Here is a 23,531-nt window from a genome sequence, read left to right on the forward strand (position 1 = left end):
GAGACACGGCAGAGAGCTCCTCTCTTCTCAGGTGGACATTGGTCGTCTTATTGCTGATTCCGTACAAAATAGACTAGAACATCAGTCATGAACTTTGAACTCTGAAATGGTCAATTAGATCCCAGATTACCCACCGATTACAGTATTTCTGTCCCACGTTTATCCTTCTGTTCTGTGTATCTGTGGGTCTCACAGAGGTGGAATGCTCAGGTTGGTTAGAGAGAGTGCGCTGTGTGTGTGTGTGTGTGAGGTTGGTTAGAGAGAGGATGCAGTGTGTGTGTGTGTGTGTTAGTGTGTCAGGTTGGTTAAAGAGACTCTCTCTCTCTCTCTCACACACACACACACACAGAGACACAGACACGCATACACCTCTCCACTAGAAACTTCTTCTAGTGTTCCAGAGAGAGGATCACCTTTCATCCCAGGCATACAGGTAGAGAGACTGGTGGGCAGGAAGAGGAGTCTAAAGAGAACGTGTGTGTGTGTGTGTGTGTGTGTGTGTGTGTGTGTGTGTGTGCATGCGAGTGGGTGTGTGTATGTATGCGTGTGTGTGTATGCGTGTGTGTGTGTGTGTATGTGTGTATGTATGCATGCGAGTGTGTGTGTGTATGTATGCGCGTGTGTGTGTGTGTGTGTGTGTGTGTGTGTGTACAGTTGTGTCCCCCCCCCTCCCCTCTCTCCCTGCTACACCTGGGATATGATCTGCATGTTGAAGCTGGGCGACCGGGACTGCTTGGTGAGGGGAGCCCCGGGGGACAGCAGGTCCTGTGGGGCCTCCTCCGGCCGCACCAGGTGCTCCTCTTGCAAGCTGATGGTGGAGTAGCGGTGGCCAGCCCCACCCCCACGGCCAGCCCCACCCCCACGGCCAGCCCCACCCCCGCTGGCAACCGTGGCCAGCCCCCCCAGTGACCCTCTCTCCAGGGCCGGAGCGTCGGCCGCACTCCCCTGGCTCCCGTTGAGGTTCAGGTTGGTGCAGTCGAAGGACTTGCTGGAGGAGGTGCTGGCAGTCCTGACCAGGGCGGGGCCGGCGGCGGGGAAGCTCAGGTGCTTCTTGATGGGGCTCAGCTCGATGGCGTCCAGGCCGAGGGGGGGAGGGGAGGACCGCTGGCGCTGGTGGTGTCTCCTCAGGGCCGCCTGGGGGTCCGCCGAGAGCTCCCGGTGTTTCTCCGCCAGCAGCTCCCGCTCTCTCTCCTTCTCCCTCTCCTTTTCTCTCTCCCTCTCCTTCTCCCTCTCCCTCTCCTTCTCCCTCTCCTTCTCCCTCTCCCGGGCAAGTCTGGCCGTCACGGCTTTCTTGACGCTGCTGCTGCTCTTCTGGCTGCCCCCCCTCGGTCCCACGCCGCCGCCGCCTCCCCCTCCCCCCCCAGGCTTGGTGGCGCTGGGCTGGCTGCTGTTGGACGCCCCGGAGGAGAACCCCTCGTCTGGGTCGTTGAGGTTGAAGGACTCTTCCCCTGCGCTCATACCGTCAGCATCTGAACAGACAGACAAGGAGAGAGAGAGAGAGAGAGAGAGAGAGAGAGAGAGAGAGAGAGAGAGAGAGAGAGAGAGAGAGAGAGACGGAGAGAGAGAGAGAGAGAGAGAGAGAGAGAGAGAACAATAGAGAAAAAGACAGATGAGGAGGCAGCAATGGAGAGATCAGGCTAGTGATTGGCTAGCTAGTTTGGTAGTGGTTGAGGTAAGTCCCCCCGTCCCCTGTCCCCCCCCCATACATGGAAACAGTAAAGAGCTTTGAGCGTCTGGAGATGGCCTTTATAAAATGAAATAAATTATTACCAAAACACGACTGTTTTGTCCGACCATACTGTACACCTCAGTGGAGTCAGCGTAGGCCGAACCGTTGTTTTGGTGGATAGAGCCCCCTATCAGAGTATTATCCTTCAATGGAATTTGGACATCAGTCAAAGGTGGCGGAGAGAATCATAAGCCACTTCAAAATCTGTCTGGGAATTCCCCCGGACGCAGAGGTAGGCTACACGTTTCACACGCTGCTAATCCTCAACAAGGACACAGCGTTCCCTCGTCACGCTTTTTAATTACAATCAGTGGGAAGAGAGGAGAAAAAAATAAAATCCAGATTAAATCTAACGTCACTGAGTGTTCATAAACACTGCTGACAGGACGGATTACAGGAGACCCAAATAGATCTGGCTCCTTAGTATTCATGATTACTTATGATTCATACACTCATCATATTCCCCTGTCACTCCCTGCTACGGCTTTCCAGCCTCGATCCATTACAATCACGTCTGACCTTCGGTTTTCACTCTGAGGAGGAGATCAATCATGTGGGCTGACGCCAGCGAGGAAATACGTGCAACTACCAGGAATAGGTCAAGTCTGAGACGAAGTGGTGAAAACACCCGTAGCTTGACAATAGTCTGAATGACTTCTTACAGGTCTAGTGGGAAACTGTCGACCACGTTTAGACCAATAACTCTGACAGATAAATAGACCAACAACTCTGACCAGGGTTCCCAAGTTTCAACAAGTCAAATTTAAGACCTTTTTAAGACTTCTTTGAATATAATTTTAGACCTATTCGCGACACCATAGCTTTTTGTCATCCTCGAGGTGATGAAATTAGGGATTTCACTGCCACACAGACAAAAAAGGAAGCGAATTGGCATTTTTTTGGTTCCAGCTTGATTCATTTCTGCGTAAATAGATGTGGTCGGACTGATTTTCTCTAATCTAATCGAATCTATCTAATGTTTAATTTTTAGACCGAATAACTGACATTTGAGACCTTTTTAGGCCTTGTAGATTGGTTTGCTGGATTTTAGACCTTAAGGCTTTTTAAGACCAGCGTGGGAACTCTGCATATCATTCTGTCGAAGGCCAATACTGAAGACCACAAATTGACACGGAAAATAACACAAATAAACATATCTAAAACACACACACAAAAAACTATTTATAAATCCATTGGTAGGTCCATTGTTTGAAAGCTGAAAGGGAAACATTTACAAAATGTAGTGAAACGAAAAAATGTCATTAAAAAAATACAAAAGTTAGAAAGCAGATTAAAAACACAACAGAGAAGAGGGCAGACCGAGGTTCTCCATCATGCAGCGGTTGGACAGGCAAAAACACGGTCTCTCCGGAGAGAGGAGGTCCCACAAGCACACGCAGGCCCAGGAACAGAGGGGGAGAGAGAGATTGAGGGAGAGGGAAAAAAAGAAGGGATTGGATGACATGCACGACAAGAACACTGCGACGAGCTTCGGTCATGCTCTCCTGCTGCACTCCTCATTTCAACATCAGCCCTGTGATTGGCTTGCGGGCTTCTAGAAGGTCTGTTATTGGCTGGCTGGCTGGCTTCTAGAAGGTCTGTTTTTGGCTGGCTGGCTTCTAGAAGGTCTGTTTTTGGCTGGCTGGCTGGCTGGCTGGCTTCTAGAAGGTCTGTTATTGGCTGGCTGGCTTCTAGAAGGTCTGTTATTGGCTGGCTGGCTGGCTGGCTTCTAGAAGGTCTGTTTTTGGCTGGCTGGCTTCTAGAAGGTCTGTCAGTGAACCGGGTCACATCTCTCTAGATCGATAGCGTAGCGGCCCAATTAGTCTCAACTCTGACACCGCGGCCAGATGGGCCCGTCTAGCGGTCCCCACAGACGTCTATATATAGCTCTACGCTCTGGATAAATATAGAAACAGGAACCCAGCTAGAAGAATGGACCACCACCGTACCGTACCAACCCTCTTTAAAGAAAAATCAATCCCATAGTTCCACAATAGGGCCCGGGTAAGAAGTGTTCCATCCTCCATTTTGGTGGCTCAGTGACGCCGGGCGACAGCGAATGGGAGATAAGCGATGGCAAGATGGGCAGAGAATGACCAACAGCCAATGAAGTGATCCTCTGTCATCAGGAAGCGGATGTCAGAATGACCAATGACCCCTCTTAGGGCTTCTGAAGGAACTCTAATGTCAAAGGGGTTTTAGGAGTATCGTCCCTGTATAGATTCTGTTGTTGTTGATGATGATTGATGTTGCAGAACTGCTCTGAGGCCTCAGACATTCGTTGCGTTGTGTACTCGTGTTGATGTCGTGACCACAGACTGACTGGACGAACATTACAGCTCAAAGGTGGTCCTAAGGTCACCTTGTGGCAGTGATGAGGTTGTAAAGACCAAATAGTTGTGATAAGACTAGTATCCTAGTCTAGTATCCAAGACTAGTATGTAATCTACATTTTTCTTTTTCTTTTAGAGTGCCTACTGACAACTAGGGATGCTCCGATCTGGATTTTTGGGGCCGATACCGATCACCGATTTTTTTCCTCAAGATCAACCGATACCGATACCGATTTAAAAAAAAATACATAACTGTAGGCCTACTGACTGGATAGCCTACATATTTTTTGCTTTTTAGACAAAAGTTTTGATCCATTAGGCACCAAACAAACGCAGACCCATTTTTATGGCATAGTAAAAGTCTGGCCTATCACCCAGTTAGGGCCTGAAGCCCAAGTCAGTGATATGGCTGTATAAAAGACATCATAAACGTGGCCTTCATGGTTTACATACTGTTACGTCCTCCTATGTTTTCTGTTCAGTTATCTGTCTTCCCCAGGAAAAAAAAAAAAGGAAAAAATAAATAAAAAGATCGTTTTTTGCGATCGGCCATTTTTGCCGATCACCGATCGAGTCATTTGGAGTGAAATCGGCCGATTTAAATCGGTGGCCGATAAATCGGAGCATCCCTACTGACAACTTTCCGGGGAGTAAAGCTGGAAATTAGCCATGTAGGGTAAAGTTGCTCCATTTACTGCACAGGTAAATAATGGGGAGCATGGACAAATGCTAAACTAATAAACTTATCAACAAGATACAGCTAAGACAAAGGCTAAGGAGTGCTGGAGCTGAGCATTGTTTTCAGAGCTGATGACGATGATGGCGTTTTTTTGGGGATGTTATCTTGGGGGGCTTGATGGGGGGGAGGGGGGCTTCACTTCTCTTTTTTCCAGGTTTGCCTTTGCATGCACATGCTTGGAAACAACATAATACATTCGCTGAATCAAAAAAGGAAGAAAAAAAAAAGCAGCTCAGACTCGCCACATTAAACCCAGCTGGACTCAGAAACAAAATGGAGGACTCTCCCAGAGGAATGGAACACCAGATGGGTGTTGTGGCTGCTGCTGGCCCCAAATGCCCAAAAGCTTACTGTTGTGAAACTGTCAAACTCCCCAAACACCACTAGGGGCAGCAGAGAAACAACATCTATGGCAGGAGAGAAACCAGAACTGTGTTAATGAGTTGTTTTGTTTGTCAGCTGACAGAGGCAAGCGTAGAGGACGAGTTGCAAGGTCGACGTGTGTGAGCATGCTCAGTAAGGAAGGAGTGAGGGGGCGGGCGGCAATTGTAATACGAGACACGTCAAGGACGAGAAAGGATATGACATCATGGGAAAGGATATGACATCATGGGAGTTCCATGCAATGCAATGGCCCTATCCACACTTCCTTCACACCCAGACTAATTAAGAGGCTTCTGCTCTCTCTCTGCCCTGAAGGACGTTAGGGGCGAGGGGGGGGTCCGGTAAGTGGGGATGGGGGGGTTGGAAATGTTAAGCGTCTGATCCAGGAGGAGTTAGCGTTCTCTGGGGAGGTGAAGAGAGAAAGGTAGGTAGCCAAAAATGGGGCCCCTCCTCCTCCTCCTCCTCCTCCTCCTCCCCTGTGGCATCATCCCCCTTTTTTACCCTACCCTCGAGCGTGACCGGGGAGAGGCCTCTGCAGCTTTGACCCCGCCCTCCTCTCTCTGGATTGGCCGCCTCGTCCCAGGGGGCGTGGCGGTGGTGGTGATGGATAGGAGGACTGACGCTGACGCAGAACTCGGCGTCGCTTGAGTGGTCAAAACGATCTGGGAGTCAAACGACACAGGAAGTAGATGTGCTACTTAGTGCTAGGCGGCGCCCATCGGGACCCTATGTACTAGAATGGATATACATCAAGGGCGCTCCGTGAGAAGCCTAGATTTGACAACGACAGAAGAACCTTCATTTCAGTCAGACATTCACTATCAGTCACGCAGAGAGAGAGAGAGAGAGAGAGAGAGAAGAGAGAGAGAGAGAAGAGGAGCGGTGATTGGGACAACATTGGCACAAACACAATTACCTGTTGGGACATAAAACCTGTGATCAGAGTGGGTTACATTAGATCAGAGAGTGGGTGGAGGGAGCAGTCCTCATACCTCGTCTCTGATGCCTTTCTCTGACGAGCGCTCAAAACTATATATAAAGGTCATAAACTGGTATTAACCAGTGGTTTTATAAAGGTCATAAACTGGTATTAACCAGTGATCTGTTCATTGTTACAGGAACAATTTTTTTGCAAGTCTACAAAATAAAATGCTCACCTTCCCAGTTCTAATATAATTTCTAACCAAAAATGTAAGGACACAATAATACCTCCCTGAGTAGAAGGGGCTGGTCTGTTTAGATGATCGGATCTGTCAGCGGTCGAGGTGCATGCCTTTGTTCTAGTCCAAGCAGTAACACATCTGATTCTGCTAATTCAAACATCCTCACTGAAGACACACATGACTATATCAAGCGTGTTAGTACTGGCCTTGAACAGAAGCTTGCACCACGTTGGACCTCATAGGTTCTGACTGTCCGTCTCGTGTGCTTGGACCGTTGTTCTACCCTGACCGGACCAGACTCTCACCTTCTCTCTTCCTGTGGTTCTACCCTGACCGGACCAGACTCTCACCTTCTCTCTTCCTGTGGTTCTACCCTGACCGGACCAGACTCTCACCTTCTCTCTTCTCTCTTCCTGTGGTTCTACCCTGACCGGACCAGACTCACCTTCTCTCTTCTCTCTTCTCTCTTCCTGTGGTTCTACCCTGACTGGGCCAGACTCTCACCTTCTCTCTTCTCTCTTCCTGTGGTTCTACCCTGACCGGACCAGACTCTCACCTTCTCTCTTCTCTCTTCCTGTGGTTCTACCCTGACCGGACCAGACTCTCACCTTCTCTCTTCTCTCTTCCTGTGGTTCTACCCTGACCGGACCAGACTCTCACCTTCTCTCTTCTCTCTTCCTGTGGTTCTACCCTGACTGGACCAGACTCTCACCTTCTCTCTTCTCTCTTCCTGTGGTTCTACCCTGACCAGACCAGACTCTCACCTTCTCTCTTCCTGTGGTTCTACTCTGAAGGTGGTTCTACCCTGACCGGACCAGACTCTCACCTTCTCTCTTCCTGTGGTTCTACCCTGACCGGACCAGACTCTCACCTTCTCTCTTCCTGTGGTTCTACCCTGACCGGACCAGACTCTCACCTTCTCTCTTCCTGTGGTTCTACCCTGACCGGACCAGACTCTCACCTTCTCTCTTCTCTCTTCCTGTGGTTCTACCCTGACTGGACCAGACTCTCACCTTCTCTCTTCCTGTGGTTCTACCCTGACCGGACCAGACTCTCACCTTCTCTCTTCTCTCTTCCTGTGGTTCTACCCTGACCGGACCAGACTCTCACCTTCTCTCTTCTCTCTTCCTGTGGTTCTACCCTGACCGGACCAGACTCTCACCTTCTCTCTTCCTGTGGTTCCACCCTGACCGGACCAGACTCTCACCTTCTCTCTTCTCTCTTCCTGTGGTTCTACCCTGACCGGACCAGACTCTCACCTTCTCTCTTCTCTCTTCCTGTGGTTCTACCCTGACTGGACCAGACTCTCACCTTCTCTCTTCTCTCTTCCTGTGGTTCTACCCTGACTGGACCAGACTCTCACCTTCTCTCTTCTCTCTTCCTGTGGTTCTACCCTGACCGGACCAGACTCTCACCTTCTCTCTTCCTGTGGTTCTACTCTGACTGGACCAGACTCTCACCTTCTCTCTTCCAGCGGTGGCGGCGGATGGAGGCGGCGGTGATGGCGCTGCGGGAGATGCGGCTGGCGGTGGGCGTGACCTCCACCTGCAGCACCTTGCGGCCGCGCGGCTCCTCCGGGGCGCTGGCCGGCATGGAGCTCATCATAGCGTTGCCCAGCTGGTGGACGACAACACAAGGGTCAGGGAGGATCGAGGTCAGAGGTCAACCGGCAGTATTAGGGCTCAGGGTCATGCACATTAGTCTTTTAAATATCACCTCTACTCGGTTGCCTCTCATCTCACGGTACAGACATGACCAGGTATTCACTTAGCGAATGACATGGCAAAATGGCGCCCCATAATAAAGCTATGACTCACTTATTTGGGATTCATTATAACCAAGTATCAGGTAGCTAACTATTATGTTGAATTATTTGCCACAAGTGGCATGCCATGGTTGCCAGATAATTCTCTTGTAAATAACTGGTAAATACCAGGAGAGACAACTCAGTGAGATAAAGTGCAACCAGTTACAAAAAGTGTGTAGACTGTGTGTGTGTGTGTGTGTGTGTGTGTGTGTGTGTGTGTGTGTGTGTGTTGACTTTAACTTGTGTAATAAAGCAGGTCTTACTAGGAGTGGCTGGGAGTAGAGCTCCAGCTGGGATCTGTACAGGATGTCCTCCAGAGCTTCCCGCCCCATCTCCCACTCACCGTTGTATCTGCACCACACAGAGAGTACAGGTCAGACAAGCTAGCTCCATAGCTAGCTCCACCACACAGAGAGTACAGGTCAGACAAGCTAGCTCCATAGCTAGCTACACCACACAGAGAGTACAGGTCAGACAAGCTAGCTCCATAGCTAGCTACACCACACAGAGAGTACAGGTCAGACACGAGCTAGCTCCCATAGGTGAACAAGCTAGCTCCACCACACAGACAATACAGGGTGTGTGTGTTGTGAGGGTGTGTGTGTGTTGTGAGGGTGTGTGTGTCTGCTGTGAGGGTTGTGTGTGTGTTGTGAGGGTGTGTTGTGTGTGTGTGTTCGGTACGGGGCGATTGGGAACAGCAACAATGGAGCCTGAGAACTTTGAAGCGTCTTTGATGTGGAGCCAGCTAACACACACACACCACACACACACACACACACACACACACACACACACACACACACACACACACACACACACACACACACACACACACACACACACACACACACACACACACACACACACACACACACACACACACACACACACACACACACACACACACACACACACACACACACACACACACACACACACACACACACACACACACACACACACACCAGGGGTGGGGGGGGGTTGGACACAACATGGGGTTCCCTGAAGCACAAAGTCAATAGTGTGAGATGAAAGTAAACAACATGAAAATGGAAATCTTTGATGTGAAACGGTGGGGGGCGGGAGAGGGGGGGGCGGCACCTCGTGAGAGAACATTGACAATGACAACACTATTAACGCTCCCAATTATCAGTACTGTGGATACTGTAATTTATGTATTAAGTAATGGATTATATAATGTAAGTATTATTGTTCTCACTTGGAAGTGGCGGATAGGGGTAGGACATGATAAGCTGAGGCTTCATCCTACTCCCTTTCGAATAGTGGCCATAGTACCCTAGGGCCATTCAGGCCCTGAACACAGCAAAGACCTAGGTTCTAGGCCCTGGACAATCTAGACAATTTGATGGCAGCTACTAGATTGTAAACATAAGTGCAATATTGAAATACAACTGTGAACATTCTAAACCTGCTAACTGCGACACTTTAAATGAATGTGCAACAAATACTATGTGCAATATGACAACCCTTGTGTACATAAGGTTCAGATATAGGAAAAGTTAGGATATTTATAGCATAGCATAGAGTACAGCACAGTGTTTTATTGTATAGTATAGTAGTATAGTATAGTAGATAGTGTACATAGCCTTTATTTATGTCAACCAGCTCTTTTCCCTTTTTTATTTTACCCTTGGCCCTCTTGTTTTTAGTCTTTTTTCCAAGCACCAGGGGAGCCCCCCCTCCTAAATTTCGTTGTATGGTACCTATACCTGTACTGTATTAATGACAATAAAGACCATTCATTCATTCATTCATTCATTCAAACCCCGAGCCCAGGACTGTGGTGGTACTGACATGGACCAGGACCAGGCCGGTGGTGGTACTGACATGGACCAGGACCAGGCCTGTGGTGGTACTGACATGGACCAGGACCAGGCCGGTGGTGGTACTGACATGGACCAGGCCGGTGGTGGTACTGACATGGACCAGGCCTGTGGTGGTACTGACATGGACCAGGCCGGTGGTGGTACTTACATGGACCAGGACTGTGGTGGTACTGACATGGACCAGGACTGTGGTGGTACTGACATGGACCAGGCCTGTGGTAGTACTGACATGGACCAGGACCAGGCCTGTGGTGGTACTGACATGGACCAGGCCTGTGGTGGTACTGACATGGACCAGGACTGTGGTGGTACTGACATGGACCAGGACTGTGGTGGTACTGACATGGACCAGGACTGTGGTGGTACTGACATGGACCAGGCCTGTGGTGGTACTGACATGGACCAGGACTGTGGTGGTACTGACATGGACCAGGACTGTGGTGGTACTGACATGGACCAGGCCTGTGGTGGTACTGACATGGACCAGGACTGTGGTGGTACTGACATGGACCAGGACCAGGACTGTGGTGGTACTGACATGGACCAGGCCTGTGGTGGTACTGACATGGACCAGGACTGTGGTGGTACTGACATGGACCAGGACTGTGGTGGTACTGACAGAGACCAGGACTGTGGTGGTACTGACATGGACCAGGCCTGTGGTGGTACTGACATGGACCAGGACCAGGACTGTGGTGGTACTGACATGGACCAGGACTGTGGTGGTACTGACATGGACCAGGACCAGGACTGTGGTGGTACTTACATGGCGTAGTAGACAGCGGTCAGCATCTGGACCATGAACTCCGGCTCCAGAACCACGCGGTTACAGGGCTCCCTCCACAGCTTCTTCTGTTGCCGTGGGAACCCACACACACACAACCTGCAGGGGAGAGACAAGGCCTACCAAGGTTCATACTGGTTCATACTGGATCATCTAGCACCATACTGGACAATACTGGACCATACTGGATCATACTGGATCATACTGGACCATACTGGATCATCTAGCACCATACTGGACAATACTGGACCATACTGGATCATACTGGATCATACTGGACCATACTGGATCATCTAGCACCATACTGGACAATACTGGACCATACTGGTTCATACTGGTTCGATATGAAAAAGGATTAGCATGTTTTCCAGAAATCCGGAATCATCCAAAATTCACAGAAAAGATTCAACGACTCGATTCAAACATGAACTTGAAGTCCATTGTTTTTTGGTTTGTGAAAGTGCCCATAAAAACAAAAGTCCTTCTAGCATTCTGACTACCAATGGCCCCTTGGTTTTGGCATAGATTATGATGACTGATGGATAGATTATTCACTTACTTAGACAAATGTACTTGTAGAATCACCACATTACATACAGACATCCAATCACACCCTATTCTAGTATCCACATTGAGTGTTCAGGACCTTAAAGAAGGTTGGGAGAGAGGGCGGGGGGGGGGAGAAAGAAAGAGATACATTGACAGAGAAAGATAGAGGGGAAAGAGAGAGAGAGTGTTACCGTGAGCTCATCCGGCAGGCCGACTGGTAGGAGGACAGAGGCATGTAGACCACGGCAGAGTTATAACACAACATGAGGAAGCACAGCACCTCGAACCTGCAACCACAACAACCAAACATTTCAACAAACCAAACATGACAACAAGCAACCACAACAACCAAACATTTCATCAAAATAACATAATTGTTCTGTACTTATCATATTGCACATATCATATCACATCTGTACATCATCACACTGATATTCCCTACCTAAGCTCACAGCCACTTTACTATTTGAACTATCTATTGTATTACTAGATGTATATATATTCACTTTTATATTCATTTATTTATATACTCACTGTAATACCTTATCCTATAATACCATGCACTGTCTACACTGCAAAAGCACTTGCATCTGGTTAGGGCCAAACTACATTTCGTTGTCTCAGTATGTGTACTCTGTGTAATAAAGCTGAATCTAATCTGACATGAATAATGAATAACGATGCATTACACACAACATCCAGAACTCTGGACCTCGTCCACTCGGACGTGTTCGCTTCACCTGGCTGTCGTAAACACACCACACGAGGCTTGTTGTCGTGACGTTATCTCTGTGTTACAACTGAATATGAGTCAGCAGCCGCTCCCCGTCCAGACAGTCACCTGGGACTGCTGTACGTGGTGTGTCTGTCTGGCTCCACAGTCACTCAGACAGTCACCTGGGACTGCTGTACGTGGTGTGTCTGTCTGGCTCCACAGTCACTCAGACTGTTATCTGGGACTGCTGTACGTGGTGTGTCTGTCTGGCTCCACAGTCACTCAGACTGTTATCTGGGACTGCTGTACGTGGTGTGTCTGTCTGGGTCCACAGTCACTCAGACTGTTATCTGGGACTGCTGTACGTGGTGTGTCTGGCTGGCTCCACAGTCACTCAGACTGTCACCTGGGACTGCTGTACGTGGTGTGTCTGGTTCCACAGTCACTCAGACTGTTATCTGGGACTGCTGTACGTGGTGTGTCTGTCTGGCTCCACAGTCACTCAGACTGTTATCTGGGACTGCTGTACGTGGTGTGTCTGGCTCCACAGTCACTCAGACAGTCACCTGGGACTGCTGTACGTGGTGTGTCTGGTTCCACAGTCACTCAGACTGTTATCTGGGACTGCTGTACGTTCACTATCTGGGACTGGCTCTACAGTCACTCTGGTAGTAGTAAGTAAGTAAGTTATGTTTATTTATATAGCATATTTTACAATGACAAAAACAGCCGCCCAAAGTGCTTAACAGAAAACACTAGTAAAAGAGAAACAATAGATAAAAATACGCAAAAAACAAGGTGCAATACAAAATACAAGTGCAGAAATAAAAGCACAAAAAGTGCAGAGTCGGGAGGCAGGCTCACCTCAGGTCAAAGGCCAGAGAGAAAAGGTGTGTTTTTGCTTAAAAAAACAAAAAAACAAAGCCTCGATGCTCTGGGTGGCTCTGATGTGGAGGGGGAGGCTATTCAGAGCCATGGGGCTGCTTTAGAGCTCTATCCCCTCTAGTTTTGAGTCTGGTCCTAGGGACCTCCAGCAGCAGTTGGTCAGCTGACCTAAGGGCTCTGGATGGGGTATGGTGGCGCAATAGGTCAGCCAAGTACAGGGGTGCCTGCCCGTTAACACTAGAAGACGGTGGCCCCTGTGAGTATTTTTTTTTTATATATATCTTTGCACTCGATCAAATTTCAGGACCCTCCTTTCATGACTTTTCCTAGATATGTGCGTTCTACCACCCAGTATCCTTACATTTTCTAAATCACTTCAGGATAAGATAGTATAAAGCTGTTTTGCAGTTTTTCTGTGTAGGAGGCAGGCTAAAAAAAGAAGCGCCCTCTAGTGATCTCTGTGTGTAAATAGCAGATTTACATTCTAAATGGGGGGTCTATTTGACCCCCAAGGCGGCTCTACTAGTAGGTAAAATAGGCACGGCTGTTGTAGTGTTAAGTGCAAACTGCCTGCTGAGGCCGATTGGAAATCTATCCAGTTTTTGTCAGTAATGCACCCCCAACCCTGTGTGTGTGTGTGTGTGTGTGCGTGTGTGTTGTGATGGAAAATACCAGAAGATCTCTCACACACAGTTTAGAGTAACAGGTAGAATTGACCATGGGAGGCTGAGGTCCAGTCAGGATGAGCGACCCCCCCCCCCCCTCCCCCCACCTGTTCTCCTATACACACCACCCCTCTGCTGCCCCCCCCCCCCCGTCAGTACCTGTTCTGGGCAGTGAAGGTCTCTCTCTGGGGGTGCAGGCCGCTGTACACCACCTTGATCAGGTCGTGGTGGCTGAGGGCTCCTTCTGTCAGCGCCATGGAGCCAAGGCTGGAGGGCTGTGGGGAACACACACACACACACACACAGGTTAACACACACACACACACACACACACACACACAGGTTAACAGACACACACACACACACACACAGGAAATGCTGATGGAATTCCAAACCACAGGGGGGGGGGGTACTGATGCCCTGCGGTGAGGTGGTGATGGAGAGTCTGCAGCATACATAACACACCCCTGCAGGAGTGGGGGGGAGGTGGTCATGCTAAGGAGAGAGAGGAGTGTATGCTAATGAGAAATAGGAGAGACAGGAGTGTATGCTAATGAGAGACAGGAGAGACAGGAGTGTATGCTAATGAGAGACAGGAGAGACAGGAGTGTATGCTAATGAGAGACAGGAGAGACAGGAGTGTATGCTAATGAGAGACAGGAGTGTATGCTAATGAGAGACAGGAGAGAGAGGAGTGTATGCTAATGAGAGACAGGAGTGTATGCTAATGAGAGAGAGGAGTGTATGCTAATGAGAGACAGGAAAGAGAGGAGTGTATGCTAGTGAGAGACAGCAGTGTATGCTAATGAGAGACAGGAGAGAGAGGAGTGTATGCTAATGAGAGACAGGAGTGTATGCTAATGAGAGAGAGGAGTGTATGCTAATGAGAGACAGGAGTGTATGCTAATGAGAGAGAGGAGTGTATGCTAATGAGAGACAGGAGTGTATGCTAATGAGAGACAGGAAAGAGAGGAGTGTATGCTAATGAGAGACAGGAGTGTATGCTAATGAGAGACAGGAAAGAGAGGAGTGTATGCTAATGAGAGACAGGAGTGTATGCTAATGAGAGAGAGGAGTGTATGCTAATGAGAGACAGGAGAGAGAGGAGTGTATGCTAATGAGAGACAGCAGTGTATGCTAATGAGAGACAGGAGAGAGAGGAGTGTATGCTAGTGAGAGACAGCAGTGTATGCTAATGAGAGACAGGAGAGAGAGGAGTGTATGCTAATGAGAGAGAGGAGTGTATGCTAGAGAGAGACAGCAGTGTATGCTAATGAGAGAGGAGTGTATGCTTATGCTAAGGTGCGATAACATGGGCCAACACTGCTGCCTGGGAACACCACCCCCCCCTCTCCTCCCCTCCTCCCCACTCCTCCCCTCCCCCCGCTGCCACACCCCTCCATCCTGCCAACCAGAGGAGCCTCTCAAGCTTGTAATTACAGCTGTAAATCGCTGACACACACACACACACACACACACACACACACACACACACACACACACACTCGCATCTCAGCTCTGGATAGGTTCTTTGGACCACAGCGTAAGCAGGCTGTACAGTAAACACACACACACACACACACTCACACACACTCACACACTCCGTCTTTAGGGTCAGTACCATTCAGTATTGGTGAGTTAAGACTATACACCTCACTAATGAGCGGTTCAATGGAACACTTAATAGATTCTCTTATCTAGCACTTCTGTCAGGAGAAACCTTGTCTCTGAGGGGAGGGGACAGAGGGGAGAGGGAGGGAGGGAGGGAGGGAGGGAGAGAGAGAGAGAGACAGAGAGACAGACAGAGAGAGAGAGGAGGAAGGAGAGAGCGACAGAGAGAGAGAGAGGAGGAAGGAGAGAGAGAGACAGACAGAGACAGAGAGAGAGAAAGAGAAAGACAGAGAGACAGAAAGAGAAAGACAGAGAGAGAGAGAGAGAGAGAGAGAGAGTTAGAGAAACAGAGGCACGTCTAACAGAGCATCCCCGAAGGCGAGTACAAATGAAAACGGCGCTCCCGTGGCGAAGGGGGAGGAGTCAGGTGGAGGTCTGCCAGATGGCGGCGTTAATATGCCGGACCTCCCTGGGAGCACCACGTCGATGATGATGATGATGGAGAACAAAGAGAGGGAGGAGGAGGAAGTCTCACCTCGTGATACACCGACGGCTTGGACAGCGAGGGGATGGTGAAGGACAGGAGCTTACTGTTGCCATCTTTGTCCACGATCTCCTGTAAGACGGGAGGGAGGGAGGGAGGGTGGAAGGGAATGAGGGAGGGAGGGAGGGGAGAGGGAGGGAGAGAGGGAGGGAGAGAGGGAGGGAGAGAGGGAGGGAGAGAGGGAGGGAGAGAGGGAGAAAGGGAGGGAGGGAGAAAGGGAGGGAGGGAGAGAGGGAGAGAGGGAGAGAGGGAGAGACACATGTTATCGGAGTGCTTCTTGTTGGGATGGTAGTAACGGTCTGATGGACAGCTCACGTGTGTGTGTGTGTGTTAGGAGACCTGACGTTCGCTTTAGTGCTAGACCGCTGGACTGACACAAAATGGCCGCCTTAGCAACACACCGGTGGGGGAGGGGAGGGGGAGGGGGGGTTCACTACCTACACAACATAAATCACTTCAGCACCTCATGGAAAAAAGAGAGAGGCTAACAGCTCGCCAGAGGCTAAACTAAAGTCATTAATCCATAACGGGGGTTGCGTAACCATGCCCTTGTCGTTATCTGGCGCTCCCCCTACCACCCCCCCACCCCTGGTCTGTTAATCAGCCCTCTGCCCCCCCTGGTCTGTTAATCAGCCCTCTGCCCCCCTGCCCCCCCTGCCCCCTCTTTGACACCCAGCGTTGTTCAACCTGACACTGTCCTTCCCTGTTCAGAGGCTCCTCTCTCTGAATACCTGATGGAGAAAAAAAAAAACGTACAAAAAAATAACTGCCAACGGCCCCTGGTCCTAGCATAGATTACTTTTTTGCATGGTAACTGGTGGATAGATGACTCACTTACTTAGACAAATGTATTTGTTAAGTTTGTAAAGTCGCTTTGGATAAAGGCATCTGCTAAATGTCAAACATGTAAATGTTTGTGGGTCTGATGTCTCTGGACAGAGAGAGAGAGGGGGGTGACCTAATCTGAGCCTGCGGATTGGTCACATCACCACCAGTACCATGCTGAGGTAAATAAATGCATCATGGAAACTATTGGCCTCGGGTTTAAATCAGGACTACTATTTAATAGTGTAGCCCCCCCCACACACACCCAATCATACATACCACCAACCATACCCACCCATACCCACCCATACCCACCACCCAACCATACCCACCACCCAATCATACCTAATCATACCCACCACTAGGGGAGGGACGATTAGAAAATGTCATGTCCCGATTATCGTGGGCAAAATAATCGCGATCCACGATATTATCGCATTTTTTCGAATGCCAATAAAACACATTGTAATCACTTTAACTTAGATTCTAGTGGCACATATCTCTGGCCATGATCCGGGTCCTTAAGGAAGAGTAATCGAGCGCTGATTGACCTAACTCCTTTTCGGCCAATCAGCACCTTTCATTAACGTACCCAAGGAAGTTTAAAGAACACACTCCCAGTGTTGCCAACTTGGAGACTTTGTCCCTATATCTGGCGACTTTCCAGAGCCCCTTGGCGACTTAATTAGTCAAAAGCGACCAGCGACAAATCTAACTTCCTTTTCTGGTCATTTGGGGAATTACTGTAAAGAATCTAACATATCCCGTATTCCACGGTTCACGTTACAACCGAGCTCAGGAGAGACGAGTAGGGATACAGTCTATGGCGAGCGAGGGTTGCCGTCTCCTCTCTCCCTCAACACTCACTCCCGCCTATATAGCACAAGTCATGCATTGCATGTAACCTCAAGTGCTGAACAGTATTAAGTAAACCACAATATATTTGCTAAAGCTTAGGGGCGACCGTGCCTTTTGCAGCCATAGACTGTCACTGCCTGGTAATAACAAGGTAGGCAAATGACAGTATCCCGTCTAAAGTTTTTCACCAGCCATGGTGAGTAGGCTAGCATACGTTACCTAGTGACTGACTGACAAAGCTGACTTGACAGTAGCGTTACCCATGCAGGCTGAACAATAGCGCGAGACAAGTTCTGTGAGGATATTCGCGCGCGGCTCATGTGAGGAAACGCAATTATATTACAGTTTATTCGTAACATACGATTATGACGATTATTTAAATAATTAAAATTCTCCACGATTAAGTTATTGCGGGTGTTTTTATCGCGATTAACGATAAAAACGATAATCGTCCCATCCCTACCCACCACCACCCATACCCACCACCCTTACCCAACCATATCCAATCATACCCAATCATACCCAACCATACCCACCACACCGAACCATACCCACCCATACCCAACCATACCCACCACCCATACATACCCACCACACCCAACCATACCCACCACCCAGCACCCATACATACCCACTACCCAATCATACCCACCACCCATACCCACCACCCATACCCACCACCCATACCCACCACTCATACCCAACCATACTCAACCATACCCACCATTCATACGCAACCATACCCCACTCATACCCAACCATACCCAATTATACCCACCCATACCCAACCATACCCAGCCATACCCAGCCATACACACCATTCATATCCAACCATACCCATTCATACACACCATTCATATCCAACCATACACACCACCCCTGGCCCCCGCCTGCCCAGGCAGGTACCCACCAGGTTGTAGATGCCCAGCAGCAGGGCCTCTATGCAGCCGTTGCTCTGGCGGTCCCTGCTGGCCGTGACGCGCAGGTACACCCACACCAGCTCCGGCAGGAACTGCAGGGTGAAGCGTCGGAGGCGGTCCTCTGAGCTCCGGTACAGCTCGAACAGCTGGTGACACACAGGCTCCAGCAGCTAGGGGGGAGGGAGGGAGGGAGGGCGGAGGGGAGGGAGGGAGGGGGAGGGAGGGCAGACATGAAAGAGGGAGGAGAGGGGAGATAATAAGCCTTCCTCTGGGATACAAAGAACCTTTGAAAAAAAGGGAGACCTTGAAGCACCTGGCGCTGTCCCTGAATCCCAAACAAACTACCCCAGCCACCCCCGCCTCCCCCCCCACCCACCTACACATGTCAGTAGACCTGAGAGGAATGTTTAGCAGTACGGTGGAGCTTCTGGCAAGCCAATAGGCGGGGAGAGAGAGAGGGGGGGGAAGCTACTATTTGCTTACGCCTATCCGACGCTCCCAGATCTACGCGGTACCTCAGGGAAGAGCTGGACCCCTAGGCCAAACAGGCTTTGTGATTCAGAGTGCTTCAGCCAAACAACAACAACAACAACAACAACAACAACAACAACAACATCCATCAGGCATGTCAAACAGTCATTCTGGGGACGATAAATAGCCGAGCCGAGCCTCCTGTCGTCCACAACGTCAGTCTGACTCTGGGCGCCGTACACTCCTACCCCCGCAGGAGCACCTTACAGGGTTCCTACAAGTTTCAACAAGTCAAATTTAAGACCTTTTTGGACCTTTTTTTAGACCTCTTTGAATAGAATGTTAGACCTATTCGCGACACCATATCATATCTTTTTGTCATCCTCGAGGTGATGAAATTAGGGATTTCACTGCCATACAGACAAAAAAGGAAGTGAATTGGCATTTTTTGGGGGTTCCAGCTTGATTAATTTCCACGTAAATAGATGTGGTCAGACTGATTTCTTTGCAGGATCTAATTTTTAAGACCTAGCACCTAGTTTTTAGACCGAATAACTGAAATTTTAGACTTCAAGGCTTTTTAAGAGCAGCGCTGGAACCCTGACCTTAATAATGGAGGGGTGAGTGTGGCTGGCAGGAGACATGGGGCGGGGGGTCAGGGTGAGGTCAGGGCGGGAGGCCTGGAGGCCTGTGTGTCTCTCTGTGACATCATCTGGTCCAGTGGATGAATATTAATGCTGTGTAGTCTGGAGTATGACGGGTCGTTCGTCAGGAAGCCGGGGGGGGAGATGAGATGCAGACGCTCGTCTGTGCCTGCCGCCACCCCCCCCCCCCGCTTCCCTCCTATTTACCAGATAAACACTCTTCCTCTCTCTCACAAACCATCCTCCTTCTCCTCCTCCTCCTCCTCCTCTACCAGATAAACACTCTTCCTCTCTCTCACAGACCATCCTCCTCCTTCTCCTCCTCCTCCAGATAAACACTCTTCCTCTCTCTCACAGACCATCCTCCTCCTTCTCCTCCTCCTCCTCCTCCTCCTCTACCAGATAAACACTCTTCCTCTCTCTCACAAACCATCCTCCTTCTCCTCTACCAGATAAACACTCTTCCTCTCTCTCACAAACCATCCTCCTCCTCCTCCTCCTCCTCCTCCTCCTCCTCTACCAGATAAACACTCTTCCTCTCTCTCACAGACCATCCTCCTCCTCCTCCGAGAGGGGGAAGAGAGAGAGGTAAAGGGAAAGAGAGAGCAGAGGGAAGAGAGAGAGGGGGAAAGGAAAAGAGAGGGGAAAGAGAGAGAGTGAAAGGGAGAGGGGGATGGAGAGAGAGGTAAAGGGAAAGAGAGAGAGGGAAAGGGAGAGAAAGAGAAAGGAGAGAGAGAAAGAGAGAGATAGAGAGATCGAGAAAGAGAGAGAGAGAGAGAAAGAGAGAGAGAGCTCTAAACCATGCTGCTGTGTGTCTGCCTGCCTGGCCTGGTGACATGTGGAGGAGAGGCTGTGCCAACCTCAGTCCCGGGACACTAGCCATGAGCGCCTCCACCACAGACACACACACAGATAGCAACGTGCTAACCCTCAGGTTTCAGCCAGAGAGACATCCACATTTACATTTACGGCATTTAACAGACGCCTTTATCCAAAGCAACTTACAACAAATACATTTGTCTGAGTAAGTAGGTGAATCATCTATCCGTCAGTCATCGTAAAAAAACAAACAAATCTATGCTAGGGACCAGGGGCCATTGGCAGTCACAATGCTAGAAGGAAGAATAACTTCTTTTTTTTAATCATTATTATTATTCATTTATTTATTTAGAGTAGAGAAACCGTAGAGAAAAGAAAGACAGAAATCTTCTTTCTAGAACCTTCTTCTAGCATGACGACTGCCAGTGGCTCTGGGTGTTGTGTGAGGGAGAGGAAGAGTGTTTATCTGGTAAAGGACCCTTTCTCTCTTTCCCCCTCTCTCTTTCCTTCTCTCGCCCCCTCTCTCCCTTTCCATCCCTCTCTCTTTCCCCCTCTCTCTTTCCTTCTCTCGCCCCCTCTCTCCCTTTCCATCCCTCTCTCTTTCCCCCTCTCTCTTTCTCCCAGCCCCTCTCTCTCTCTGCTGCACCACCTCTCCCATCATTAACAGAGGTCTGTCAGCTGAGTTGACCCATGGGTGGTTACCTCTGGAAACTCCTCTAGCTCTGCCCCCCCCCTGCCCTGACACCCCCCCCCACCCCCCGTCATACCAGCTCTGCCCCCCCCCCCCCTGTCATACCAGCTCTGCCCCCCCCCCCGTCATACCAGCTCTGCCCCCCCCCCCCTGTCATACCAGCTCTGCCCCCCCCCCCCCTGTCATACCAGCTCTGCCCCCCCCCCCCCCTGTCATACCAGCTCTGCCCCCCCCCCCCCCTGTCATACCAGCTCTGCCCCCCCCCCCCCTGTCATACCAGCTCTGCCCCCCCCCCCCCCCTGTCATACCTGCTCTGCCCCCCCCCCCCCCCCCTGTCATACCTGCTCTGCCCCCCCCCCCCTGTCATACCAGCTCTGCCCCCCCCCCCCCCTGTCATACCTGCTCTGCCCCCCCCCCCCCCCCTGTCATACCTGCTCTGCCCCCCCCCCCCCCCCTGTCATACCAGCTCTGCCCCCCCCCCCCCCCCTGTCATACCTGCTCTGCCCCCCCCCCCCCCCCTGTCATACCTGCTCTGCCCCCCCCCCCCCTGTCATACCTGCTCTGCCCCCCCCCCCCTGTCATACCTGCTCTGCCCCCCCCCCCCCTGCTCTGCCCCCCCCCCCCCCTGTCATACCTGCTCTGCCCCCCCCCCCCTGTCATACCAGCTCTGCCCCCCCCCCCCTGTCATACCTGCTCTGCCCCCCCCCCCCTGTCATACCTGCTCTGCCCCCCCCCCCCCCCCCGTCATACCTGCTCTGCCCCCCCCCCTGTCATACCTGCTCTGCCCCCCCCCCCCCTGTCATACCTGCTCTGCCCCCCCCCCCCCTGTCATACCTGCTCTGCCCCCCCCCCCCCTGTCATACCTGCTCTGCCCCCCCCCCCCCCTGTCATACCTGCTCTGCCCCCCCCCCCCCTGTCATACCAGCTCTGCCCCCCCCCCCCTGTCATACCAGCTCTGCCCCCCCCCCCCTGTCATACCTGCTCTGCCCCCCCCCCCCTGTCATACCAGCTCTGCCCCCCCACCCCCCGTCATACCAGCTCTGCCCCCCCCCCTGTCATACCAGCTCTGCCCCCCCCCCCCCTGTCATACCAGCTCTGCCCCCCCCCTGCTCTGCCCCCCCCTGTCATACCAGCTCTGCCCCCCCCCTGCTCTGCCCCCCCCTGCTCCCGTGGTGCCTGCAGTCCCGTGGTGACCCCCCCCCAGACCCTCACCTCATTGTGGGAGTCCTGGATGACTCTGTAGAGGGCAGGGACCAGAGACGTCTTCAGGTGGAGGCTGCCTGCGTAGCTGGGGATCTGGGCTTGGGCTAGCGTCTGAGAGAGGGAGGGAGGGAGGGAGGAGGAGAGGAGGGAGGAGGAGAGGAGGGAGGTAGAGGTAGAGAGGGATAGAGGAGAGGATGGAGGTAGAGAAGGAGGGAGGTAGAGAGGGAGAGAGGGAGGGAGGGAGAGAGGGAGGGAGGTAGAGAGGAGGAGAGGAAGGAGGTAGAGGAGGAAGAGAGGGAGGGAGAGAAAGAGGGAGGGAGGTAGAGAGGAGAGGTAGGTATGTAGAGAGCGAGGAAGATAGAGAGTGAGGGAGATAGAGAGGTGGAGAGGAGGGAGGTAGAGAGGAGAGGAGGGAGGTAGAGAGGAGAGGAGGGAGGTAGAGAGGGAGGGAAGTAGGCAGAGAGGGAGGAAGGTAGAGAGGGAAGGAGAGAGGAGAAGAGGGAGGTAGAGAGGGAGTGAGAGAGAGGGGGGGGGGGGTAGAGAGAGGGGGGGGGGGTAGAGAGGGAGGGAGAAAGAGAGAGAGTGAGTTGACCATGGACAGGGTACAGTTGAGTCAGTGTTTGTTTGTGTGTTCAGAACCAGAGTCCAGCTGTCATGTTAATGTTCTCCTAGAGGTCCGTCTGCAGCGGAGAGAGGAGAGGTCGTCCTGTCCTCTCCTGCGCCCCCCCCCCCTCCCTCCTGCCCCCGAGCCCCCACCCCCCTCTCTCCTTCCAGTATGGCCACTGTGGGGGAGGACAGGAGGTCATGGTGTGCCCAGCATGGAGCTCTGACTCACACACTCCCTCCCACTCCCTCCCTCTCCCTCCCTCCCTCTCCCACCCACTCCCTCTCCCTCCCACTCCCTCCCTCTCCCTCCCTCCCTCTCCCACTCCCTCCCACTCCCTCCCTCCCTCTCTGACTCACACACTCCCTCCCTCTCCCTCCCTCCCTCCCTCTCCCTCTCTCCCTCTCCCTCCCTCCCTCCCTCTCCCTCTCTCCCTCCCTCTCTCTCCCTCCCTCCCTCCCTCTCCCTCTCTCCCTCTCTCCCTCCCTCTCTCCCTCCCTCTCCCTCCCTCTCCCCCTCCCTCTCCCTCCCTCCCTCTCTGACTCACACACTCCCTCCCTCTCCCTCCCTCCCTCTCTGACTCACACACTCCCTCCCTCTCCCTCCCTCTCTGACTCACACACTCCCTCCCTCCCACTCCCCCTCCCACTCCCTCCCTCTCCCTCTCTCCCTCCCACTCTGACTCACACTCCCTCCCACTCTGACTCACACACTCTGTCTCCATCATGCACACATGCCCTC

At 51.4% G+C, this 23,531-nt stretch overlaps 1 protein-coding gene across 1 annotated transcript in view; it reads right to left on the reverse strand.

Moving 5' to 3' along the window:
* LOC308161431 (hyccin 2-like) overlaps positions 1-23,531 on the reverse strand; it is a gene marked incomplete at both ends in the record, with an annotated part of 115,613 nt that overhangs the window by 91,349 nt on the left and 733 nt on the right. The window contains 9 exons of the mRNA XM_080535449.1: positions 1,336-1,469; positions 7,809-7,965; positions 8,419-8,506; positions 10,769-10,885; positions 11,527-11,622; positions 13,760-13,875; positions 15,747-15,827; positions 18,349-18,528; positions 22,196-22,297. Coding sequence (XP_080391575.1) covers positions 1,336-1,469; positions 7,809-7,965; positions 8,419-8,506; positions 10,769-10,885; positions 11,527-11,622; positions 13,760-13,875; positions 15,747-15,827; positions 18,349-18,528; positions 22,196-22,297 — 1,071 coding nt within the window. The remainder of the gene's footprint in view (positions 1-1,335; positions 1,470-7,808; positions 7,966-8,418; positions 8,507-10,768; positions 10,886-11,526; positions 11,623-13,759; positions 13,876-15,746; positions 15,828-18,348; positions 18,529-22,195; positions 22,298-23,531) is intronic.

Source organism: Nansenia antarctica, assembly GCF_963989245.1.
Source record: "Nansenia antarctica genome assembly, chromosome: 7".
Classification (NCBI taxonomy): Eukaryota; Metazoa; Chordata; class Actinopteri; order Argentiniformes; family Microstomatidae; genus Nansenia; species Nansenia antarctica.